Genomic DNA, 26,721 nt, shown 5'->3' with positions numbered 1-26,721 from the left:
AATCCCAGCACTTTGGGAGGCTGAGGTGGGAGGATCACTTGAGGCTAGGAGTTCAAGACCAGCCTGGGCAACATTGGAAGACCCCCATCTCTACAAAAAATTAAAAATATAAAGAATAAAATGGTTTAGCCACTCTGGTGGTACAGTTTAAAATAGTTATTTTGGTATCTGAATTTTATTTCTATAAAAAACAGAATGTCAAAACAATACAGAAAGAGATGGGAACTAAATCGGGAACTATTTTAAAGTATACAATTTAATGACATTTAGTACATTCACAATTTTGTGCACCACCATCTCTATCTAGTTCCCAAATATTTTTGTCAACTCAAAAGGAAACATTTAAAAAATAGCATGATGGGGGCGGATTATTACAGGTGATTGAACATAGAAAATGATATGAAGTCAAATGTCCATATGAACATTGATAGTACTCTGTAGGACAGTGAAGGAACTGGTGAATATTAGGAAGAGTAGATCAAAAACTAGGAGATTCAAAATGAAAATCAAAAATGAACACTGGATTGACTGGTACACAATTGAGGAACCTGGACTACACAGAAGAGAAAGAAGAAAGCGGTATAATAGAAAGATTAGTACAAGGCTATGGAAGGACCAGAAAAAACTTAAAAACTAGTACCAGAGTGGTCATGTAAAAGGTTGTTACTACAATTAAGGAACTGGGTAATGATGGCCTAGTGAAAAGTGAAAAGAATTGAGATAGATTTTTTTAGAAAATAAAGAAGTTGTAATTTGGCAACTCACTGTGTATGTGAAGTGATTGAGAAGGATCGTTTTATAAGAACTCATGAACTGTCGATAAAAGGAGTAATGTGAAGACATTCCCTCAAGAGTTTTCCAAGAATTCAGAAATTGTCACTAAGAGGAACATTTGTAGCAAAGATGACTGGTTTGGTGTTGGAAAGATTCAGAGTCTGAGACTACAAAAAAAACAACCAAGTGCAATGTTTGTTAAATGTTAAGAGATCTAGACTTGCACCTTAAGTGAGAATATAGGAGTCAAAAACTCAGGTTTTAAAAACATGAAATCATAATTGAAGCCATGGGACTGATGAGAAACAATTAATGAAATTATTCTTTCATATATTCAGACATTTTCAGATTTAATTCAAGATTTTCAATAGTACTAGTCAAATAAAGTTTTAAAAAATCTGCTAAATATGAGAAACAAGGCTGTTTTACCCTAAATGATCCATTAAAAATACAAAGAACTTATTATTAATAAAGTATCACATCAAACAAAATTAACAGTATGAAATCAAGGAAATAACTTTAGCCTGGGAGATATAATACACCTAATTCTAGTCATATTTGGCTACAATTTGGTTCATAACTGAAATGGTGATTTAACTTTCATGGATCACTTTTCTCTCATTTGTAAAATAAGGCTCTATAAGTGGTTTTACAACTCAGCATCTTTAGACTCTGTTCATATTTAAAATAGCCTAATAGAAATGATACTTTTATTTATGACAGAGTCAATGTACTGATTCAAATTTCCAGTTTCTTAGTTTTGGAATAAAATAGATTACTATAGCATGTAACTACATGCTCATTTCAGCTAAGCATAAGCTCTGGCACTGTATGTTAATATATAGCTCTATTTAATAAAAAATGAAAAGTAGTAATTAATAAATATGGATTAGTACTAACATCTTTGAAACACAAGGTCCATGAAATGAAGTAGACTAATATAATAAGATTCCCTCGCAAATATTATTTAGTACTTATTATGGCATGCTAAATGCTATCCTTTTTTCAGCGATGGAAAAAAATTAAGAAACACGAAGTTAGGTACAGTAACTTTTGAGTCTCTGTTATAAGTTCAATTGTGTCCCCTAAAAGTTCTTAAGTCTGAACCTTTGGTACCTCAGAATGTGACCTTATTCGGAAACAGGGTCATTGCAAGGTAATTAGTTAAGATGAGTCATATCATAATTAGTCAAACTGGAATAGGGTGAGTCTGCTAATCTGACAGGAAATTTGGACACATACAGGGATAACTCCATATGAAAATAAAGCCAGAGATCAGGGTGATGTTTCTACAAGCGAAGGAATACCAAAGATTGTCAGCAAACCAAGAGAAGCTAAAGGAAAGGCATAGAACAGATTCTTCCTTCCAGTACAGCCCTCAGAAAGAACCAGTACTACTGACACCTTATCTTGGACTTTTAGCCTCCAGAACTATCAGACAATACATTTCCGTTGTTTAAATCACCCAGTTTATAGTACTTTCTTTACAGCAGCCCTAGCAAACTAATACAAGCTTATATTTAGAAATTAAATGTATTTTACAGTCAACTTCAAATATATATCCCAGAAAATAAGGTATAAAAATGATGACACATGGGTATACAATTCAAATCAGTGTACAAACCTGAAGTTCCGTAAGAACTGTTTTATGCCTCTTGTTACAGTCAATCTTTTCCACTCGTGTTTTCAAGTCTGCCAAAGTCTTATCAAATACAGCACACTGTAGCGCACACAATTTTTCTTCCAGCAACCACTGCATAACCTAAAGAAATATTTATTCCTTTGTTATGCAAAGAAGGCATTTCGGCAATAAATACTCTTAAGTACAGATAAGATAGTAATGATATATTAACTAATTTAATGAATAAAACATGCTAGAACCCATTAACACATAGCAGATTTAGTTATCTGCTAAAATTCTCCACTTCTACATATATAATATCTACCTCAAGAGGGTAATATATGCTAAAAATAGAAAATTTCCAGAGGGTAAAATTTTGAAAATAATTTCAAGGTATATTTCATGCTCAAACTACTTAAAGGATCAGCTTTTAAAACTTCTGTTACAGACTGATATTTTTGTAAGATACACTAAGAATGTCACTGCAATATCAAATTTCTATAACATTCCTAAATGCTTACTCAAAATTTCCATATTATCTCACGATGGACTCACAACAAACAGGACACCGGTACATGTCCATGAACCATGCTTGAGTAATACTGTTGTAAAGAATTAAACTCTCAGCACACATGAAAGTTTTCAAAATTCTTTCACATAGCTACCTTCATAATTCTAACAGCTCTATGAAAAAGAATGAGCAAGCATTATCATCTCCATATGCCAAAGAAAAGAAATGGGGAAGAAAAAAAGCCACGTTTTTACTTCCTCACTAATCCTTTTTCTAGAAAGTGCAGATATTTGATCTTAGAGGAAAAACACTGGTCTAACACTTATTTACAATTTCATCATTAAATATATAAGACCTTAAAAAACTAGTATCACTTGCGTTTCGTATCCCTCTCTTACAAAAAGAATTTGCTATAAACATTTGTGAATATGCTTTGAAAAATCTAAAAAATACTGAATATTTTATTTTTTTCTGAGACAGGGTTTTACTCTGTCACCCAGGTTAGAGCACAGTGGTGTGATCATGGCTTACTTGTAACCTCCAACTCCTGGCAGTTCAAGCAATCTTCTCACCTTAGGCTCCTGAGTAGCTGAGATCATGGGCATGCCCCCACCATGCCCAGCTAATTTTTCAATGTTTTGTAGAGATGGAGTCCTGCTATGCTGCCCAGGCTGGTATCAAACTCCTGGCCTCAAGTGATTCTCCTGCCTTGACCCCAGAGTGCTGGGATTATAGGCGTGCAACGCCCCCAGCTGCATACTGAATATTGTAATTAATTCTATCTCTAGTCCAACAGATACAGGGGGAGGTTTTTAAAGTCTGTACTTTAAATGTTCGTTTCCTATACATACACAGTGAGTGTGATGCGCACCATCTCGGGGATGGACATGCTTGAAGCTCTGACTCCGGGTGGGGGGGCGGGGGGACAATATATGTAACCTAAACTTTTGTACCCCCATAATATGCTGGAGGGGGAAAAAAAAAAAAAAAGTTCCTTTCCGTAGTCCTTCTAGCGCACTGACTCTATCATTTTTAATACTAACCCTAAAGTACACAAAAAAGAGCTTAGAATGTATTGACTTACAACCATAAAATCAGCTTATTATAAAGATTAAAATATTAATATATATGTATATCAACATGGATGAAGTAGAGCTAAAAAAATTTTTAATGAAAATAAAATGTTAATATGTAAAACTCTAATATTTCTTTTTCACTATAAGATAAACTTCAATACGAGAAGAAAAAAAGAAAAGCTAAAAAATGATATTCACTTTTATTACCAAAGCAAATAAAGGAAGAAGTCATCATATCTCCAGAACCATTTTGATAATCACTATGATCTCTAAAAAAAATTATGTAGCCAAAAAGAAGTCAGAAAGAATTTTAAAATTAAATTATCAGAGAGAGTAATATACTTTAAGCTCAACCACTTTCTTCAAGTTCTCTCTTTCTATGAGAAACCGGATATGACAGTAAAATACAAAATAATGTCAAAACCTAAATGAAGAAAGACAATGGTGCTTTTATTCAATATGCTTTTTAACATAACCTATAATACCTTTTGAAGCTTCTGGTTAATGTCTCCTTTGGCTGTAATCTTTACTTGAAATTCTGCCTCATATTCTTCTTCCATATATCGTCGACGTTTAGACTGTATGTTGTCCATGTCCTCTGATTTAGAACGTTTTCTTCTGGAAAACTCATCTGAGAACAAAACCCACAATGATCAGTCAGGTGTTTTTATTGCAGACTTTAATGCCTATTATCTATCCTCAGCAAAATATTATTTCTATCTATTACAACAGCATTCTTAACCAAGTATTTTATAAATTGTTTTTGTGATCAGAAAAATAGGTATATTGCTTTTAGCTTTAAACTTGAAATGATTTCAATATTCTAAATAAGAACCTCCCAATGGTTAAGCAATGCACACTGTGAACATAGAACATTCTTTGCTTGAAAACATATTAAATGGAGAACTACCTAACAATTGTATCAGGCAGAAGGTAAAAAAAATCATCTCATATTCATTCCCTTAGCTAAACTGCATAGTGCATATGAATCCTTCGACAAACTATTTGTTCTATCATAGATTTCTAATAAAAAATTCTTCCTCCTCAGTAAATACAGAAAAAATAATCATGACCTTAGGAAAATAGCATAATAATAATTATTCTCAACATATCCTAATGAATTTCAATTATACAAAAATAAAATTAATGTCATTATAATACTACATTTGGCAAAGAATATATACTCAAAAATCTTCACTTAGAAAATTTCCATTTCAAGTATTATTAATATTCAAGAGATCATAGGTAAATTTTATCTGGTTTCTTTTGTAATACTTAAAAAAATTAAAACACTAAAATCTCCACATTTTTTAAAGGCAAATGCTATTATGTGACTACAGCTATCCTTGTCTATCTCACTCTGTATCCCTGTCTATGTGCCTATTTTTTAAAATCTAGTTCTACTCTACAACTTCTCTTATAATTATCACTTACCCATGTTCATACATGGAGAGCAGCATGACAGGGAGAGTTACAGAACCCTGGTTTCCTGACTTCTAGTCCAATCTTTCTATAAACCTAATAATCGTCTGTCATTTCCCCCTCCCATGAAGTTTAACCTTAAGTAGACTGCAACACATACTTCCATTTACTTATATCAGCCTAGACAAAATTCTTACAGTCCCATTCTAAACATATATCTAAAACAATTTCTCAAGATACTCAATACCTTATTATATTTTAAGCTAAATCTTTCTTGTGGAACAATAAAATAAACAAACAAAATAAAATATTGAAGTGGATGAAGTAATACTTTCAGAGATTCTTGAGTTAGCCATCAATGAAATGATGTAATTGTAGCTTACTTAAATTGCAAAAGTTAATCATTTCATGGGCAGAAAAGGATACTCCATGGTCTTAAATACAGAAATAATTAATTATGATTTTTCAAACTAATGCAAGTTTGTTTTCTACATGCATACTTTTCTCAGAAGGTCTTTCATCTTCTTCATGTATTACTTGTTCTTCTTCCTCAGGTTTGCTGTCCTTTTCATTACTTTCTACTTCTGCTGTAACAAATATAAAAAAGGAAATCTTACTTTGATTGGGATTCTTAACAGCTTATTAATTTACAATTTTGGTTACTATCTGTTACCAAACTAACCTTTTATGAAATCAGAGTCCCAAAATGTAAAATTTTTCGGGGAGAAAGGGAACAGAAACAGATAGAAATGAATGACCAAGTCCACATTCAACTGTTCTACAATTCATTACAAATTCTATATGGGAAAAAAGTATCAGTATAGATTTTAAAAGAAAGAATCTTATTCAGTAATTTTCTGTCACCAATAAGATTAACAAAATGTGAAAGCACTTAGATTCCTTTACATTCACCTGTTAAAACTAGAATAGTGGCTATGACAATTATAAAAAAAAAATTACAACTACTGACAAATTCAAAATACCTAATATTTTGACCAGACAGGTTGAATCATTAAGTTACTTTAATGGTTATGGGCTAGTTCATAAATAAGGAATTGAAAAGTATCCTAAATATAATAAAAACTTTACTTAAAAATAATACTTACTTTGCTAAAAGTGCCAACAACTGAGGCAGGCACTTGATATATATAACTTCATAGCCTCAATATAATCCTACACTGTAAAGTATTTTTTGCCATCATATAGATGGGGAAAGTAAACTTCAGAAAGGTTAAGTAATTTTCACAAGAGGCATACAAGACATAACAAAGAATGCTACCAAAAAGATTGCTAAAAATGTCTATGGAATTATATTATGTTACAACAAATAAATCTCAGAAGTATCAGAAATGGCCTTTGATCAATCTGTCTCCTCAGATAACATAATCCTTAAGTGAGTGATAATGGGGCAATAAATTACTAATATTTGAACTTCGATTTTTCCCCCTTACATCACTGCAACTAGCTTCTCAGTGGCTTCAATAAGGTACGCTGTTTCATCATATTCTACAAATAATATTAAATAAGCAACAGAAAGTATATCACACTATATAAAGACTTTGATATGACAGTTCTTCTCCAGATATCAAGGTTTTAATCACAACAGCCCTGAGAATAGAAGTCAAGGTTAAAAAAATTTAGAAGACCTTTTAGGTGAAAATAGGCAGAGACAAGAATCACTGATAAACCTATTAAGGTTCTATAAATATTTTATTCACACTAAGATAAAACAAAAAAAGCTAACACAGTACATAAAAATTATTAAATTAACTTTCCATTTACTGCTGTTTGTTCATTATAAATATTTTAAGATCTCATCTCTCAACCCCAGTTTCAATGAAATGAAAATTTGTTTTGCTTTCTTGTAGATAGATCACAAACTCATTACAACATATTTTTTTCTATATATTTTTTTCCATTTCTTCCTGATTTTAACACTGACAGTTAGAAACTCCTGAACTTCCTAGTCCCCAGAGTTTCCAGAGACATAGAGTAATTGGGTTGCTTGACATAAAAGGTTTACATAGTCTTTATTTAGCAAATCCTCACATCACCCAAAGCACAAAATTAGCCATGGCTCCAATTAGAATAACTGCAAGCCACAGCATCCAGAACACAGCAAAGTAAATTGGCCTGGTTTGATCTGCCTCTTTTATGCATATGTTAATTCCCTCTCTTCTTACAGATATGTGAAGTTTACCTTGAGATCTCTTCATTTTACTCAAAACTTCGTCCTATCATCCAATTCCCATTTTCCAAGTATACCTAGATGATACTACTGGATTCTCAATACTTAAAAACACTCATTGGGATTATGGAATAGATTCACAGAACTAAAATTTATGCTAAACTTTTATGTAATGGAAAGAACTTGGGATAAGAAAAATGGTATTAACAGATTCTACAGGGAGGGATAAGGCCCTTTATTTCTTTAATTTTTTTGTCCATAAAGCCTCCAGAAAATCTGAGAGTGGGCCCCCTTCAACCCAGAATAATAATCAAAGGCCCTTGCACACAAACAATTTTATATATAATTTCAGGTAGTTCTCAGGACTCTTGAAACTCATCCAAATAATTAGATTAATGATGTCTTTTCTAGGATCTGTCCTTATTCACAGGTAAGTTTCTGTTGTAATCCCTCTGGTCTTCTGGAGTACAGCCTCATCACAAGTTGGCAAGTTTTCATGGTTCTATGTGTGGTATTCTTTCCTTACAACCATACTAGACAGTAAGCTCACTAAGGACAGGTACCATATCTTGCAATTTTGGTAACCCTAAAAATACCTATATGATGCCCGTTATCTTTAATAAGGTTCCATTAAGTAAAGGTAGAAAAGTGTATTTGTAAAGGATTACCAGATAGAATTTATATTAGGAAACTTAAATTTCTCATTTTCAGAATTATACCATATAGAACTTTATCTTAAGGAAATATTGACAAAAACAGCTGCCTTAGATCAAGGGTTAGAAAACTTTTTTTGTAAATGGCCAAAAAACCAAGTATTTTCAGTGGGCCACATGGTCTCTGATACAGCTACTTAATTCTGTACTTGTGGCAGGAATCAGCAATAAGCAATATGTAATATGCAAACAAATGATCATCGTTATATTTCAATAAAACTTTATTCACAAAAACAAATGGGGCCCACAGGTCCATGGTATGCCAATTCCTGCCTTAGATTACTGGTTCCATGAAAATATCTAAAACAAAACAAGAAATTCCTACAGAGTAATTAAAGACAACATACCCATTAGAAAAATGGGCAAAGGAAATGAAAAGGCAATTCATAGATAAGAAACTACAATAGGGCAATTAACATACTAAGATTCTCAACCTCACAGACATATCAGAAAAATGTGGCATGACTGGCAATTTTTTCCAGAAATTTCTTAAAGTCTTATTTAACCAATGCAAAGTTGCAAATAATATCCTCTATATGAATTTTTGTGCTACTTGTTAAAGCAAAACTCAGAGAAAAAAAGTTACATTTTATTATCTCACATTCTTCCTCTCCCATTCTCTCTGAAATCCAAATCAGCCTTTCCATGCTACCATTCACCAAAACTGCCTCTTGTCAAAGTCACCCATGATCTCCAGGTTGTTAAATATTTCTCTGTCATCTAACTCAGACGCATAGCAACGTTTGATATACTGAAAGGTTAATTACTCCTTCCTCAAAATAGTCTCTTTACTCGGCTTTTGTAATACCAAAATGTCTTGGTTTTCTTCCTACTTCAACGGCTGTTCTTTCTTGGTCTCCTTTGCTGGTTCTTCCTTATCTCTCCAATCTCTAAACGTGGAATGCCAAGAGCTCGATTCCTGGATCTTTTCTCTTCTCCATTTATACTCTGTCTGAGGTGATTTCATCTAGTCATTTCACTTCAACTAATGTCTGTATGCTACCTACTCCTAAATTTTTCTATACAATTCAAGCCTCTGCTCTGAAATCCAGACTTATATATCTAACTTGGGCAATAGTAGTCATTTGAAACTGATCTTCCTCCTATATTTCTCTTTCCAAAACCTGCTTTATTTTTGGTCTCCTTCAACTATAAAAAGAAAAATCTGCAACTTATATACTAGTGTATAGGACTAAGAGACTCCACAAAGAGAAGCCAAACACCTAAATAATAGCTAAATATAAATGGGTTGAGATGATAAAGGATTTTAGCTGAATACAATAAATAGTGACAACAAATTATCAGTAAATTTTGATTGATTAAATCATGCTATTTCTGTCACTGCTAATCTAAAGCAAAAATAAAAGGAAACCTTGAATTCTATTCCCATACAATTATCCTTATTAGCCTCAATTCATGTTCATCCTATTTATCTTAAAGATTCAAGGGACCAGGCGAAAAAAATCAACCACAGATTTTTTAATCTGGAATAAAAATCTGTAAGGAAATTACATCAGAGTTTAAAATCTGGTTTACTCTAAAACAGATTTTTCTTCTCAAAAATCTTACTAAGAACTAGTAGTATTTTTTAAACAGCAAGTAGAGGAGGTTTATAGAAGAAATGGTGCTAGCTTTGCTAACATGACTTGAAGGATGGTCTTGAGAGGAAAGACATGGAATAGTAGCTAGAGGAAAGTATATGGTACGGAGAGTACATGAAAGATACAACTGATAGATATACCTCCTCTAGTGTTGTCTGAAGTTTCCCAGAGAGAGAAATCTTTATTCTTTTTTCTCCTCTGAAGGAGGACCATAAGGCTTTTAAAGAACTTGCTCCAGTGTCACATTCTGTATAAATATTTATTGAATGAATGAGTGAAGTTCACCCTAAACAGTTATCTATTATCTTTCTAAAATGTAAATTTCATCATATCATTCTCCTCTGCTAGAAATCTTTCAATGGCTCCCTAGTGCCAATGCTTTGGCATTGTAACCAAGGTCTTCCATTATATACTTCTCTTACATCATCAATTATTCATTCAATTTACAAATATATCCTGGGCACTTACTGTGTGCCATGTACTGTTTTGGCCTGATGATAGTGATTCAGAGCAGGGGTGATAATAGTTATGAATTGGATTCTAGATCTATTTTGAAGATAGTACCAATAGGATTTCCTGATAGATTGAATATGGGGCATGAAAGGGGGGAAAAAAAAAGAAAGAATGGTTCCAAGGTTTCTGGCCTGAGCAAGTAGGATGGAGCTACCATTACAAGGAAATCAGACTCATTAAAACCCTATATTATACAAATACTGAAAGGCAAGGCTTCCCTGACTACATCTTGTGCTCTCTTAAAGTTTATCCTTCTCCACACTCCCAGAATACCAATTTAACATTATCATTGTATTCACAGCCTTGTATTTAATGACCTGTGATTTAATTCTTGTGTGCATCCTGAGGGCAAGTACTAAATTTTATCTTCAAATCTCTAAAACCAAGAAAGGCCTGAACTGTCTCTCTCTGTAAGTTTAGTTGAATGCTCTTTGGAAATAAAATGTCATCTTTAAATAAGAAAAAAATTTCTACCTCCAAAAGCTAGTATGATATACTGGGGAAGAAATTGTTCTGTGTCTCCTAGCTCTGCCACCGTTTTTGTTTTCTCATCCTTGATCACTTTGTTTCATGTTAGCAGTGTTTCACGTTAGCAAGGTAACTCCTTTCATAGATGTCTAAATCTGAGAGAATGTGATACAATGGGAACAGAAAGGTACTCTTGCCAATCTGAGGAAGACTGAGAAGGTTTCATGCAGGAATAATGTTTTTGAGTGTGACCATGAAGGCAAAGTAGAATTTTTCTCATTCTCTGGGAATAACAAAAGAGATGGGAGAGATAGATATTGAACAAATCATGAAGTTTATATACCTTTTACATAGGGAGTTTGAATCAACCCCAAAATAAAAGGGATCTAATGAAAGAGAGGGACAATAAAACAAGAGAATTGGTCATAGAGAGATTATCCGGAAGATGAGGGGAAGAGAGCAGGTTGAGTACGAAGAATCAAGAGGGCTGAGGAAGCAAATGGATAAAGTCTACTGAATAGATAATCAAGCTTTAAGCTTTCTGGCTTACAATAGTGATGTCATTCCCTGGACACAGAATATTAAAGAATAAGATTTCATTGTGAAGATTAATTGAAAATATGATATTTTACACTTGAAACAAAGTAGCAGGCTTTTGGATTCTAAATTATTTGTTCCCTAAGTGACAGCAAGAAAGAACAATTGCTAGGACTCTGATAAATTATGTACAGACTTCATTATCTCAGCATTATGGTGGTCCATTTTATCTCTATTCTCAGACTGTAAGGGCCATATTTTCTACTTATTTTATCTCCCTTTTTAGCACTTAGCACATGTTGCTCACAGAGTGGGTACTTTGTAATTATGAATTCTATGAAGAATCTATGAAATTAGATCCTTCTGTTGAGTCACCACCATTCTCAACTTTCTCTACAACTAAAAGAAATTTAAAAGTTTATTATAATGTTTTATTAGACAATTCATTAAAGTTAATAAAAATCTTAAAAATTTAAATGATATGCTAACCTGGAGAGCACGTTTCATTCTGTGATATAACTTCAGACTCGTCTTTTTCACCTGAAATATCCTCTTCATCAGAGAGGACCAAAAAGGCTTCTTTTGGCAAACTTTCACTACTTTCTTGTTTAGATGGTGAACCAAAAGAACTGTCCATTTTCTCTTCCAAATCTGGATTCGTCTCATCAATTGGGAGGAGAGAAGTTTTAGAAAAGCAGGTAAGTTCATCCTCAGCAGGTGCAAGCTTTTCCAAAATAGGAATGATTTCATCTGTTTCCATAGAATCGGTATTTTCTAAGATATTCTCATTTTTGTCATCTTTTATAACACTTTCACTAATGGTTTCTACAAGGTCTGAAGAATTTTCATCTTCATTCTTTTCACTTTGATCAATTTCCATACTGCTTGATATAGCCTCTTCTCTAAGAGCAAGCTCTGTAATAGTATCTTCCTCTACCTTCTTTTCATTTTCAGGAGGTAGATCTGAACAAATAATTGTACCATCTGTTTCTAGGGTTTCTTCATTAGCATCAAGATTACTGTCAGCTTTATTTTTCTCATCAATTGAGTCCTTACTTTGAATTTGCTCTAACTTTTCATCATGCCCATTTTTTCCAAGAAAATCATCATCATTATTGCTACTTGGTTCTACATTGTCAGTTTCAGGAACTGGTTCACAAACTGGTGTAGAACTTGGTTCAAAGGTGGGATCAAAGGCTGATTCAGAAGTCAGTTCACCAGAGGCCAGCTCACCAGTAGCCAGATCATCAGAGGCAAGTTCACCAGAAGCAGGATCACCAGAGGCCAGATCACCGGAGGCTGGATCCCCAGAGGCCGGATCACCAGAGGCTGGATCACTAGAGGCTGGTGCTACAGACCCCGAATCAACAGAGGCCAGTGCTCCAGGGGCCAGGTCACCAGAGGCTGGATCACCACAGGCACTATCACCAGAGACTGGTTCACCAGAGACAGGTTCACCAGAACTGGCATCACCAGAGGTGGCATCATCAGAGGCAGTATCACCAGAGGTGGCATCACCAGAGGTGGCATCACCAGAGCGGGGATCACCAGAGCGGGGATCACCAGAGGGGGGATCACCAGAGGGGGGATCACCAGGGGAGCAATCACCAGAGGTGGGATCAGCAGGGGAGCCATCACTAGAGATGGGCTCACCAGAAGTGGGATCGCCAGAGGCCAGTACTCTGGGGGCTAGATCTCCAGCAGTCAGATCAGCAGGGGCTAGATCTCCAGAAGCTGGTTCAGCAGTCAGTTTAGAGATTGGTTCAGGAGTTACGTTATTAGGAGACAAAGGTTCACAATTTAAATCATCATCTTGCTTCTTTTTTATGTTAACATTTAGGATACAGGGTGTTTCTTTCCATTCTGTTTTACCTTCTTCAGGGTCAAAACAAATCTCTTCAATGCCATTTACCTCTTCCTTGTCTTTAATATAATCCATATTTTCCAAAGGTGAGGTTGGGTCCAAATCTCCATTTTCATGGTTGCCATTTAACAGCTTGACATCAGTTTTCAAAAGTTCTTCTTTGACCTTGTACACTACTTCAAGTTGTTGACGATCACTCACTCTCATCGTTTTTCGAGCTTTAAAGACTTTTTTCTGAGGTTCTTCTATACTATCCATTGTGAATCTTTAAAAAAAGAGAGAAAGAGAGTTTAATAATTAGAACAGAAACTATCTAATTGTAGACTCACGGCAAATCTATCTTATAAGAGAAACAACCAGCATACTTCATGTAATTTTTAAATAAAGACATATAGAAAACTTAATGATCCTTGCTGTGGATTTTCATATTTATTAGATTTATGTAATACAAAATTGATAATGGCTACAGTCTATACTAGTAAATAAATTACTAGGAAATATTAAAAAAGGGGGGACTAATTTTCAGCCAGGCGTGGTGGTTCACGCCTGTAATCTTAGCACTTTGGAAGGCTAAGGCAGGAGGATCACTTGAGCCCAGTGAGCTATGTTCATGCCACTGCACACTAGCTCGGGTGACAGAGCAAGACTCTGTTTCAAAAACAAAACAAAAAAGGACTCATTTTCATTCTCAATATTAGAATTCAGAGTATGGGGGAAATGAATAAACAAAGAATGTAGATGAATTTAAAAAGGACATGAAGGCTGGGCATGGTGGTGAGCATCTGCAGTCCCAGCTACTCAGAGGCTGAAGTAGGAGGACCCTTAAGTTCAGGAGTGTGAGGTTATAGTGAGCTATGATCACACCACTGTATGCAAGCCAGGGCAACAGAGTGAGACCTTGTCCAAAAAAAAAAAAGTACATGAAGAAAAGGAAAAGAAAAATAAAAGCGTAAGAATAAAAGCAGTAGAGGAATGAAAAACAGGTATAGAAATAAGGGGAAAAAAGAAAAATTAAGGAACAGGTAAGGAAAGATAACATTTACAACCAGGCACATCTAGATTGACAGAATGTAAACATGTATTAACAAAAGATTACCAAAAAGAAAGTGAAGACAACTCACAACTGGAGAAAATATTTGTAAATCATATATCTGATGAGAGACTTGCATCTAAAATATATAAAAACTGTTACATATAAAATATATGAAAACAGTAATAAAAAACCAAATAACCCAATTTTAAAATGGGCAAATGAATAGACATTTCCACAAATAGGCCAATAAGGCAAATAGTACGTACGCAATAAACATCCTTAGTCATCAGAGAAATGCAAATCAAAACCACAATAAGATAACACTTCGCACACATCAGGACAGCTATAATCAAAGAGAAGTATGAGGCAAGGATGTGGAGAAACTGAAACCTTCATAAAAGGCTGGTGGGATTGTAAAGTGGTGCAACTGCTTTCAAAAACAGGCAGTTTCTCAACATATTAAACCTAGAGCTGCCATATAACCCAGCAATTTCACTCCTAGCTATATACCCACCAGAAATAAAAACATATGTTGACACAAAAAAATCATATACAAATACAAAAGCACTACTCATAATGGCCCAAAACTAGAAACAACCCAAATGTCTAGCAACTGATTAATGGATAAATAAAATGTGGTATTATCTATACAATGGAATATCATTCAGCCACAAAAAGAAATGAAGTACTGATACATGCTGTAACATGAATGAACCTTGAAACATGCTGAAAGAAGCCAGTCACAAAAGGCCACATACTGAATGATTCCATTTATATGAAATGTCCAGAATAGACAAATCCATAGTGACAAAGTAAATTACCAATTGCCTAGGGTTGGAGGGCTTGGGAGGAAATGAGGGGTGGCTGCTAAAGGGTACAGGATTTCTTTATGGGATAACGAAAATGTTCTAACATTGAATGTGGTGATGATTACACAACTGTGAATATGCTAAAAACTACTAAATTGTATACTTTAAATAGGTGAATTATTTGTATGTGATTATATCTCAGTAAAACTGTTACAAAAAAAGAAGAAAAGGGTTTAAAAAGTATACTGTAATGTGTTCTCTTTTTTGGTTAAGTTTTGCTATAGTTTTATCAATTCTATTTATTCATCAAAGAATGAACCCTTATCTTGGGTGAAATTTCTCAGTTTTACATTTGCTTTCTAGTTTCGGTGATTTCCCCTCTAATATTTATTTCTTTTCCCTTACTTTTTTTTGAAAGGGTTTAATTTGCCATCTGTTTCCTTAAGGTTCAAATTTAATCCTTAGTTTTCAATCTTTCTTCTTTTGGAATGTATGCATATAAAGCTATAAATCTCCCTCTAAGAGCTGCTTTAGTTGCATCTTGCATTTTAATGTATCACATTTTCATCATTATTCTGTTAAAATATTTTCAAATTTCGACTGTGATTTCCTCTTTTATCTGTGAGTTATTTAGAGGTGTTTCTTAAAAAGATAATACACTATGACCAAGTGAAGCTCATTTAAAACAAGAAGGTGGGTTTCACATCCAAAAATCAAGCAATGTCTATCATGAGCATGTTATGAAGCATTCTGGCTTTATTTCATTCCCACCAAGCGGTCTAATTGGTAAGTTTTGCCTAAACTCAATGAATGTCTAGTACCAGGTTGTTATTGACTGAAATGTGCAGCTTCCCCACTCAAAAAAAGATATACTGGAGTCCTAAGCCCCAGGACCTCAGAAAATGACCTTATTTGGATAGGGCCTTTACAGAGGCCCCATCAAATTAAAATAAGGTTATTAGGGCAGGCCCTAATTCAACATGATTGGTATCCTTATAAAAAGGAGAAAATCTGGACAGACAGACAGACATGCACACAAGGAGAATGCCATGGGAAGACTGGAGTCATGCTGACACAAGTCAAGGAACTACCAGAAGCTAAGAAGAGGCCTGAAAATAGACTCTTCCTTAGCACCTTCCTTAACATGGCCCTGACAATACCTTGATTTCAAACCTCTAGCTTCCAGAACGTGAGACAATAAATGTTTGTTGTTTAAGCAACAAAATAAATAAATTTTTTTAAAAAATCAAGCAATTTAATTCACGACATAAACAAAACAGAGGGGAAAAATAAAGGATCAGCTCAACAGATAAAGAACATTTATCTGATAAAATTCAACACTGATTCATAATTAAAACTTTCAGGAAACTAAGAAATGAAGGAAACTTATTCAGATCTGATAAAGGTTATCTACAAAGAAAACTACATATATCATACTTAATGGTGAAACAAGATCAGAACCAAGACAAAGAAATTTTCTGTAACCATTTCCATGTTAACACCTGATCAGTGCAATAAAGGCGAGCAAAAGAGGGCAAGGATTTGGTCCTGAAGAAAGACAATGTCACCAGTGAATAGTGGAATAAAACAAAAGTCCTTTAAGGACTAAGATGTACAGGAGCCAAGAATATTGCTTTCGTATTGGATATTTCACTTGCCATCACCATCACCAATAGGAATGATAGCAGCATACACTTGCTTTGGCCTGAGAAAGAAAAAAAAGCAGCCCCTGATGTCTAGGCTTAACTGATATAACTAAGGCTCAATGTTTTTAAAACTAGTCTGGTACTTGCAGCTAAGCCATGTTGTTCTGCTGCAGGACATAAAACCATCTCAGAGAACATTCAAGTCAGGCAAGGTCACTGTGCAATCCACAAAATACCAATATCCCAACCCCCACAAAATGAGTGACAGGAACTTTTTTACCAATTACAGCTTTATCCTCACAATAGTCTGTCCTCCTGATATAGATAAGACTTATTAAGATAAGACTTATTAAGATACTGAAGTATAGAATTGTCCCCATTTCCTGATGTCACCCAATCCACAGTAAGGATTGACTTCCTTAAACTCTCCCCAAATTAACCCAACCTATACTATACTATAACCAAATCCTATGCTAGGCTTTTTCTAATATCCTCTTACTGATATGTACCTTACAGTTTCCCTAGTGAACACTCCTCCCTCCCTGCAACAAAAAGTAAACCTAACTTGTTAAATTACCAGAGTGTTCCTAGTGTTCTTGGCTGAAGGGCATAAAACAATAAGCCTAGCCTATTTGCTGGAGGCCAATACACCTTGAGAATCTTATCAATTTGCCACATAACTCTGTGGTACATTCTATCTTCATTCTCTCACATTAAGCTGATTACTTAAAACACATTTCTTAGTCTTCCTAGCTATTTTATTTAAATTATGAAACTAAATAAATCTACTTAGAAAAATTACTTTTCAATTAAACAGAAACCTCAATGCAAAATTATAACAGGCATTATTTTAAGGGTCATTAAATAAAATTTAAAATTTCACTTTCAAGGTTTTTCCCTCCCCATCCATTACAAAGTCATGTTACCTGCAAAATTTTCTGCAAAGATGATATAATACAATGCAAATTTTGTCACTTTTCCTTGCTGATTCCAAACATACAAAATAATTAAATTTATAATATTAATATAAGCAGTATGCTTACCCTTTAAATATTTTCAAATACTGAACTGTCATTCTTTTGGGCTTTGATCTCATAATTTCCACATTTCTCAGATGTGATATGAATAGCTGGCACCAGTTGCATTAAAAGTAAGCTTCCTTTAAAAAAATTTTTTTTCATATCTTTTAGTAATCCAATTAAGAGCATGAATTCTAGTGTTATCGCTCTTTTAGAATTTGTCTAGCAGGTTTTCCGGTCCTCACCAGAAGACCACACCATGCAAAAAAAAAAAAAGGCATGAACTTGTAGACTGTGGAGAGACTCAAGGATTTGAATTCCAACTTTTCCAGATACTTACTGTGTGACACTAGGCAAGTTACTTAACATTTCAATTTCTTAGCTTTAGCTACCTTAAAAGGAGAATAACATCAGTAACTGTCACAGAGGTTGTGGTGAGGATTAAATGAGATTCTATATGTTAAGCACTTAGAATGTACTTAAGCACTCAATAAATGTTGTTATCATCATCATCATCTATACATATTCAGGATAATGTTTTTAGGATAAACTAAAGAGTCTGAGACAAATTTCTCTTAAATATTTTTGGTATTTCATATATGAATCAGAAAATCCAACATGTAAAAGTCACATTTAATATTAAATTGCTACCACCAAATAACATTTAATAAAAATAAATATAATCCAAAGCAAACTGGTTTTATCAACAAAGCTGCCATTAAATTCAGTAATAATAAAATACTGTAGAAAGAATTACAAAATAACTACCATCCATACCCACAAGGGAGCACACTACAGCCATTTACCAGATCTTTTATGGGTTCTAAGTGTAATGAAAAACAGACAAAGCAGTAACGAAGAAGCATGAACAACCAGTTTAAACTAGTTCGGCCATATCTGTGCAAGCCAATCAACGGTCTGCTCTTAGAAATCTATTTTGCATAAGCAAAGCATATTTAAGAAAGATACACATTAGAGAAGTGTATGTTACCTGCAAACAAGTCTCCATGGCTATAGTACCCGAATAAAATATTTAATTCTCCCGTCTGGGGCTACAACGCCATTCATAAAACAATTCTACAAAATAAATACCACTTTTTAAATGGCAACACTAGAATCATGAAGCTTTCAAATGACCATAATTCATTTTCACAGAAAAAAAGCATTTGTATTTTACAGCAGGAAATGTCTGCCATATTTAGAAGTAACTGCAAAACATGATGAAATAGTTTCTCCTGAAACTATTTTTTTCATGAGTAAAAGATTTTTAAAAAATGTTTTTAAGTCCCTACTCTATATATTATACATTCAGATTCAAGAATTGGGGGGCAGGGCAGGGAAATATTATTACTAATAAAATCTTTTCTACAAGAATTTATATTTAAATAACCAGAGGAGGGCTGTATTACCTGCAAATAAAGTCTCTATGCCTTAGAAATGTTTTTTAAATTTTTGGTAAATTATTTTTAAGGAAAGCCCAATGAGCCTCTTCTTTTACAAGTGAAAACACTACTTTCTTTTCTGCTTTATCCCCCTCCACCCACTCCTTTCACTCCTCTTTCTAGCAAAGAGATCATAGCAAAGAAACAAAGGGAAGCTGTTATGTCTTAGCCTAAAATCTGCCTGCTCAAAAAGCTCAAGAATTTAAGTGGCTGTTCAAGGGCTGCTCACAAACTCAGCCAATCAGCAGCCAGCATTCTGATTCCTGCCCAGCAACAGGAGACAAGACAATAAGGTCAGAGAAACATAGTTTAAAAAAAAAAAAAGAAGAAGAAAAAAAGAAAAACACCTGTATTTGCAATACTTCAGTGTGGTTCTTTGTCTGAAATAAGTAATCTAGAACATGGTTTACATAAAATCCTAAATCCATACAATATGCATTAAATATACACATAAATGAATATTTCTGTATCTTTTATGCTACTTTATCTTGCTTTAATAAATATTTTTGAATGTTTCCAGAAATACAAATTAATTTCCTACTTGGGAAATGAATCAAACATTGACAATATATAAGAACATATTTTTCTAAACAATGCAAAACTCAAATGTAAATTTGTAAAAGAAAACCTCATAGTCTTTACATTTATAAAACATTTATAATCAAAACTCCAGCAAAGCCTTAAATCTGAATGACTAACAATTACCTTCATACCCACCTACCACTATTATTATAGATTTCCTATTCCAAAAATTAACAGCATTCTGGACCCAAAGGATTACTAGGGATAGCATTACAAAGTGTTGTGTTACGCAGAAAGTCACATATCCCATGTTCTCACTCATAAGTGGGTGCTAAAAAATGTTTATACAAATTTATAAAAATGTATATGGATAAAGACAGTAAAATGATAGGCAATGAAGACTCAGAATAGTGAGGTGATGAAAGGGGGTAGATGATGAGAAATTAATTCATATAAAGTCCGTTATTGGGTGATGGACACCCTAAAGCCCTGACTTGACCACTATGCAATCTACGTGTATAACAAAACTGCACTTGTACCCATAACTTTATACAAACAAAAATAGTGTTGTGTTGTCTACTGCACTGAATGAACTTAGTTTAATTCATCCAGTGAAATTAAAATGTCTGATTCTTGACAACCTATATTGAATAGTATAAATACAATTAAAATTAATATATCCTTTTCCCCTTAACTGCCTTTTGCAGCAGGTTATAAAAAGGTTATCAGTTATCCTTTTGAAACTACAAAACAAAGGCGTGAATTACAAAGTAAATATTTATGTAAATTGAAATTATTCTTATATTATTCTATAGTTCTTTAGGTGTCATAAAATAAAGAGAAAATCTGTGATCAGAATTTTTTTTTCTCAAATCCACTACCTATTAACAAGTTTTAAAAAAATAAACCTCATTTTTCCCCCTTCATTACAGATGAACCTTGTAATTTTTCAAACATACCCAAGAGGGAGCTTGCTGCAGCCATGCTCTTAGTTATATAATCTCCCCACAGGAAAAATAAATCAACAGCTGCTTCAATGCTTCAGTCCAGTGAGAGAACTGAAATTCACCACCTGATTGGCTCAAAGCTATAGCTGTCTAAAACCAATCAGACATCAGCGTCACAAACCTTGCCCAGCAACAAGGGAAGTAGATGAGGGCAAGTGCTCTACCAAAAATCCAAAGGATGTGAAAATAAAGGTAAACAATGAAAATGAAACATATTAGTAATATAACCCCGGATGCTTTGTTTGAAAAACAGGTCTATGGTAGGATTTCTCTGATTAAATAACTAGGGTCCGTACTGCTTTCCAAGAACAGCCTTAATTAGGTACCAAGACTGTTGAGTCAAAAAGCATACAAACACAAACACTATATTAATTCAAAGTAATGTACATCTGATGAAATACACTTAAAAATAAAACCTAAATACTTAGAAAACATTAAGCAAAACCATTTAAGTAGATGTGGTACTTCTATCTTTGATAAAGTCACTCCCAATTAAATTCATGCTGTTAGCTGACATTGGTATAACATTTTTCTGAATGATAGAATACCAAAAATAATTTTATCCAAATTTGTTTTCATTAAATGGCTTAACTAAATATTAGTCAACGAGACTGAGTAATAATGACCTACTCTTAAAAAAATCACTTTATGCTGATGATTAGAAATGCAACTCTGTTACTAGTTTCTTTAAGAACCCCACTCTCAGTTGAAAACTATATGATTTTATTTTGCACAAATAAATTTTGCTTCAGAATTCTGTAATACTTCTGAAAATAAAATCATAAAGAATAATGTATTGCACAATACACGCTAATAATCTGCTTTGCTGTTTACTGGTGAACCTGACAATGCAATGACTCTCTCACTTTGACACTTACCTGCTCAAATTTAGAATATAGATTTTTAAATTTTTTTCATAAATACAGTTGTCCCTCAGTATCCATGAGGGATTGGTTCCAGGACTCCCCATGGATACCAAAATCTGAGGATGCTCAAGTTCCTTATATAAAATGGTGTAGTATTTGCACGTAACCTGCACATATCCTCCTGTATACTTTGAATCATCTCTAAATTACTTTATAATCCCCAATACAATGTAAATGCTATGTAAATAGTTGAGTTTTTTTTAAATTAAAAAATTTGTGTCATCCTTGCACAGGGGCCATGCTCTCTGTATCATTCCAATTTTAGTATATGTGCTGCCGAAGCTAGCACAACAGTTGTTATATTGTACTGTTTTTCATTTGCATTATTTTTTATTGTTGTGTTGTTAGCTATGAGTCTCCTGACTGGCAAAAAAGAAGTATCAATAGCTATTCTGCCATGTTTTAAAAAAATAATGATGAAATCTGTTCCTTATCTATCAAATACTCACAAACTCAATTACTGAGTGATCGTAATATATGATACCTCCACAAATTACCCCCCCCACCTATCATAAATAAACCTACTGATATTAGCTCAGATATCAAAATATGGAATGGAATATCCTCAAAACTAAATTTTAAAAAATAACCAACAACAAAGGAAATAAGGAATTGCTTTGCCAACAATTCTTTGAACAAGGTAGAAGTAAATCATGCCCTTGAAATTTTGATTACATCAACACCACAATAGTCATTACAGTCTAACTTCTTATTGCATTCACTGCTATGTTTTGAGAAATTCTAGGATGGTCCACATGAAAAAATGTAAGATACCTTAAAATCACTTCTCTAAGTCTATTTTTGGGATCATTCTGTTTTAAGGGCAAATTAAAAGTAACTGGCCTGATGCAACAAATGCCAGTTTAGGATATATTGATCAAATTACACCTCCTTACAAAATTAGGTAATTATCCATTAGGGCCCTACCCAAGAGCTTAACAAACTCCACCACCACCTATGCAGATAAGGAGTCAAATTACAGAAGGCTACGTATTTATTTCTTCAAGAATTTAAGAAATCATCTGTCCAACCATATTTTTCACATTTTGCTTGGGTGAATTAAAACACTCAAAATGATTTATAAGAAGTTGATTTATAAGTACAAATGCCAGGAAATAGCTCTTACTTTTCTTAATTACCCAACCTAAGGAGCAAAATTTGAGAGCTTACTTTCTTAACATGTTACTAGGTAGTGATGCAGTAACAAGAAAAAGAAAGAAACAACACAAAATTTCATTGGCTAATAAGAACATTCCTCTTCATTGTAGGACATCAGGCTGGAAAGGAACAGTCCCCACCCTGCAACTAGGTCCTGTGGCAGGTGGAAAAGACAAGTATGACAGTCATACAATATACAATGGCTTTTAAAGCTTTTGATTAGACATGGTATACATCACTTTCACTCACATTCCATTGGCTAAAGTCAAATTATTAATAGTCATTAACAGGGTGGAGAAACAAAAGGCTCCCACTTCACGTCACAAGGCAAAAGGCGGGATACATAATCCTCTTGCAGGAAGAGAGAATAATTGTGAAATATCATATAATCCACCACACTTTAAAATACATAATTATAAAAAGCTTAGCATAACAGAAAGACTTCTAGATTAACAAAACTGGGTTCTACTCCACATTCTAACATTAACACAGCAATCAACACTGGATAAATTACTTTAACTCTCTAGATTTCAGTTTCCTCAACTGTAAAACTGAAGAAGTTAGACGGAATTCTTGCTAAGTTCCATTCTAGCTCAAATTTTGTATTATTTATTAACGTCTGACTACACTGACACTTTTACAATTTCTTTTTCATTATGAAAAACATGCAGTAAGACATGAAGTCTAATATAATGAACATCTGTGTACCCAACACTCAGATGAGAATTATTAGAAATAAAAAAATAGGCCAAGTACAGTAGCTCACACCTGAAATCACAGCTCTGTGGGAGGCTGAAGTGGGAGGATTGCTTGAGGCCAGGAGTTCAAGACCAGCCTTGGCAATACAGCAAGACCCTGTCTCTAAAAAAATTTTTTTTAAGAAATAAAAAATAAAGTCCCCTTTATAACATAATAGCATACTCCTCCTCTATCCCTGACCCCTAAATGCAAAGATAATAAGCATAATCTTGAATTTGTTGTTATTATTCCCAAGCATGCCTGACAACCCCCCCACCTTTTAACTAACTAAACTATATATATATTGAAAAGAGAAAAAGCAACTGATGCTTATCAAGGAACAATTATATGTTAGACAACCAAGGCATATCCCGTTCTCATTTATTCGACAATTTATATAAACTCAACTTTACATATCATCTGAAGTAATAAATCAATAACCATGCTGCTATCATCCATTACACAGATAATAATTTTAACTTGGTAAGGTAAACAGACACCTAATTCAGCACCACAATGTTTTCATCAGTATAGACACCCTTTTTGTGCATTTTATTCTCTAAATTTTGATACCATTTTATCAGACTATTGAGCAACAAACTACATGGTTTTTGCCACAATTTTCTTCACTATCTCTTTGAAAATGGAGAAGTCAGTTAAGATAATTGGTAAGGCTTGTCTACTCAGCAAATGAGACTTGACAGTATACTCCTTCCCCAATTTGACCAGTCTGTTGAGAATTTGACCAATACTGTTAAGAAGCCAATACTCTTCCAACTGAGCTACAAATTCAAGACAATCCCTATCAAAATCACAGCTAGCTTCTTTGCAGAAATTGACAAGCTGATTCCAAAATTCATAAGAAAATGCAAAGGTCCCAGAATAACCAAAACAATCTTGAAAAAGAAAAATAAAAGTGGAGGACTCATACTTCTCATTCTCAAAACTTATTACAAAGCTACAGTAACTCAGACAGTGTGGTACTACTAGCAAAAGGATGGACATATAGATCAATGGAATAGAAATAAACCCTCACATTTACAGTAAATTGTTTTGATAAGGTCTACAAGACCATTCATTGGGGAAAGAATAGCATTTTCAACAAAGAGTGCTGGAAAGACTAGATAGCCACATGCAAAAGAATGAAGTTACACCCCTATCTCTTGCCATATACAAAAAGTAACTCCTAATGAATCAAAGACCAAAATTTAAAAGCTAAAACTAAAATCTTAGAAGGAAACACAGACATAAACCTTCAATGACCTTGGAATAGGCAAGTGTTTCTTAGATATGACCCAAAGAGAACAAGTAACAAAATAAGAAAAAAGAGCTTAACTGGACATCATCAAAATTAAACTTTTTTTGTCCTACAAAGACCATTAAGAAAGTGAAAAGATAAATTACACACTGGAAGAAAATATCTGCATATCATATATCCAATAAGAGACTTGTGTGTAGAATATACAAAAACTGTTACAACTCAGTAATAAAAAACCAAATAACCCAAATTAAAAATTGGCAAACGACTTGAATAGACATTTCCACAAACAGACCAATAAACCAACAGTACATAGCAATAAACATGAAAAAATGCTCAATAGCGTTAGTCATCAGGGAAATGCAAATCAAAACCACAATGAAATAACACTTCATACACATCAGGACAGCTATAATCAAAGAGAAGTACGAGTACTGGCAAGGATGTGGAGAAACTGGAACCTTCATAAAAGGCTTGTGGGATTGTAAAGTGGTGCAGCTGCTTTGGAAAACAGGCAGTTCCTCAACATATTAAACCTAGAGTTGCCATATGACCCGGCAATTTCACTCCTAGCTATATACACAACAAAAACCCATATACAAATCCTCACAGAAGCACTACTCATAATGGCCCAAAACTGAAAACAACCCAAATGTCCAGCAACTGATGAATGGATAAATAAAATGTGGTATTATCCATACAATGGAATATCATTCAACCACAAAAAGAGGCCGGGCGCGGTGGCTCACGCCTGTAATCCTAGCACTCTGGGAGGCCGAGGTGGGCGGATCGTTTGAGCTCAGGAGTTCGAGACCAGCCTGAGCAAGAGCGAGACCCCACCTCTACTAAAAAATAGAAAGAAATTATATGGACAGCTAAAAATATATATAGAAAAAATTAGCCGGGCATGGTGGCGCATGCCTGTAGTCCCAGCTACTCGGGAGGCTGAGACAGGAGGATTGCTTGAGCTCAGGAGTTTGAGGTTGCTGTGAGCAAGGCTGACGCCACGGCACTCACTCTAGCCCGGGCAACAGAGTGAGACTCTGTCTCAAAAAAAAAAAAAAAAAAAAAAAAAAAAAAAAAAACCACAAAAAGAAATGAAGTACTGATACATGCTGCAACATGAACCAACCTTGAAAACATACTAAGTGAAAGAAGCTAGTCATAAAAGGCCACACAATGAATGATCCCACTTACAGTCCCCTTTTATACACAGGAGATGCCTGAAACTGTAGACAGTACTAAACTCTATATACACTATGTTTTCTCCTATACATACATATCTATGATAAAGTTTAATTTACAAATTAGGCACAGTAAGAGATTAAAAATAACTCATAATAAAACAGAATAATTACAACAATATACCATTCATCAATTCATGAATAGAAGATTCTTCTTAAGGTAGATCTTAGCAACCTCAGCATATGATTTTTTTCCTTTCCTTCAAAAAGGAAACAAGAACTTTAACCCTTACACTTAAAGGGAGCACTTTACAGCTTCTCTTTGGCATATCCAAATTGCCAGCATCACTACTCTTATTCTTTGGGGCCATTATTAAGTAAAATAAATGGAACTTGAACACAGCACTGTGATATCTCAAACAGCCAATCTAATAACCTAAGTGACTGATGAGTGGATAGCATATACTTGTGGTTACACTGAACATGCTAGACAAAAGGATGGTTCACATCCTGGGTGGGTCGGAGCAGGACAGCATGAGATTTTTATCATGCTAATCAGAATTGCACCCAATTTTAAATTTATGAATTATTTATTTTTGGAATTTTCTATGTAATATACCTGTGGTTGCCTGTGAGTAGCTAAAACTGCAGAAAAGAAAACCGCAGATAAAAAGAGAGTACTGTATATAAA

General features: G+C 34.1%; 1 protein-coding gene and 2 non-coding genes across 4 annotated transcripts in view; 1 reads left to right on the top strand and 2 right to left on the bottom strand.

Moving 5' to 3' along the window:
* ATF7IP (activating transcription factor 7 interacting protein) overlaps positions 1 to 13,548 on the bottom strand; it is a 73,811-nt gene extending 60,263 nt beyond the window's left edge. The window contains exons 1-4 of one of the 2 annotated variants that reach the window (XM_069491791.1): positions 11,914 to 13,548; positions 5,905 to 5,991; positions 4,468 to 4,613; positions 2,399 to 2,536 (exon numbers count right to left, since the gene is read on the bottom strand). In XM_069491791.1, the coding sequence (XP_069347892.1) occupies positions 2,399 to 2,536; positions 4,468 to 4,613; positions 5,905 to 5,991; positions 11,914 to 13,546 (2,004 nt within the window). In that variant the 5' untranslated portion in view covers positions 13,547 to 13,548. The remainder of the gene's footprint in view (positions 1 to 2,398; positions 2,537 to 4,467; positions 4,614 to 5,904; positions 5,992 to 11,913) is intronic. The other variant, XM_069491793.1, reaches the window with a different exon arrangement.
* A 4,442-nt stretch (positions 13,549 to 17,990) lies between these two features.
* On the top strand, positions 17,991 to 18,052 carry LOC138397750 (U7 small nuclear RNA). The gene has a single exon (XR_011235864.1). It is a non-coding gene; the product is annotated as a U7 small nuclear RNA (small nuclear RNA).
* A 3,823-nt stretch (positions 18,053 to 21,875) lies between these two features.
* Positions 21,876 to 21,981, bottom strand: LOC138397730 (U6 spliceosomal RNA). The gene has a single exon (XR_011235854.1). It is a non-coding gene; the product is annotated as a U6 spliceosomal RNA (small nuclear RNA).
* Between the last annotated feature and the right edge of the window lie 4,740 nt (positions 21,982 to 26,721).

This window comes from Eulemur rufifrons, chromosome 16 (genome assembly GCF_041146395.1).
Source record: "Eulemur rufifrons isolate Redbay chromosome 16, OSU_ERuf_1, whole genome shotgun sequence".
Lineage (NCBI taxonomy): Eukaryota > Metazoa > Chordata > Mammalia > Primates > Lemuridae > Eulemur > Eulemur rufifrons.
This window is presented reverse-complemented; position numbering and strand designations above follow the sequence as displayed.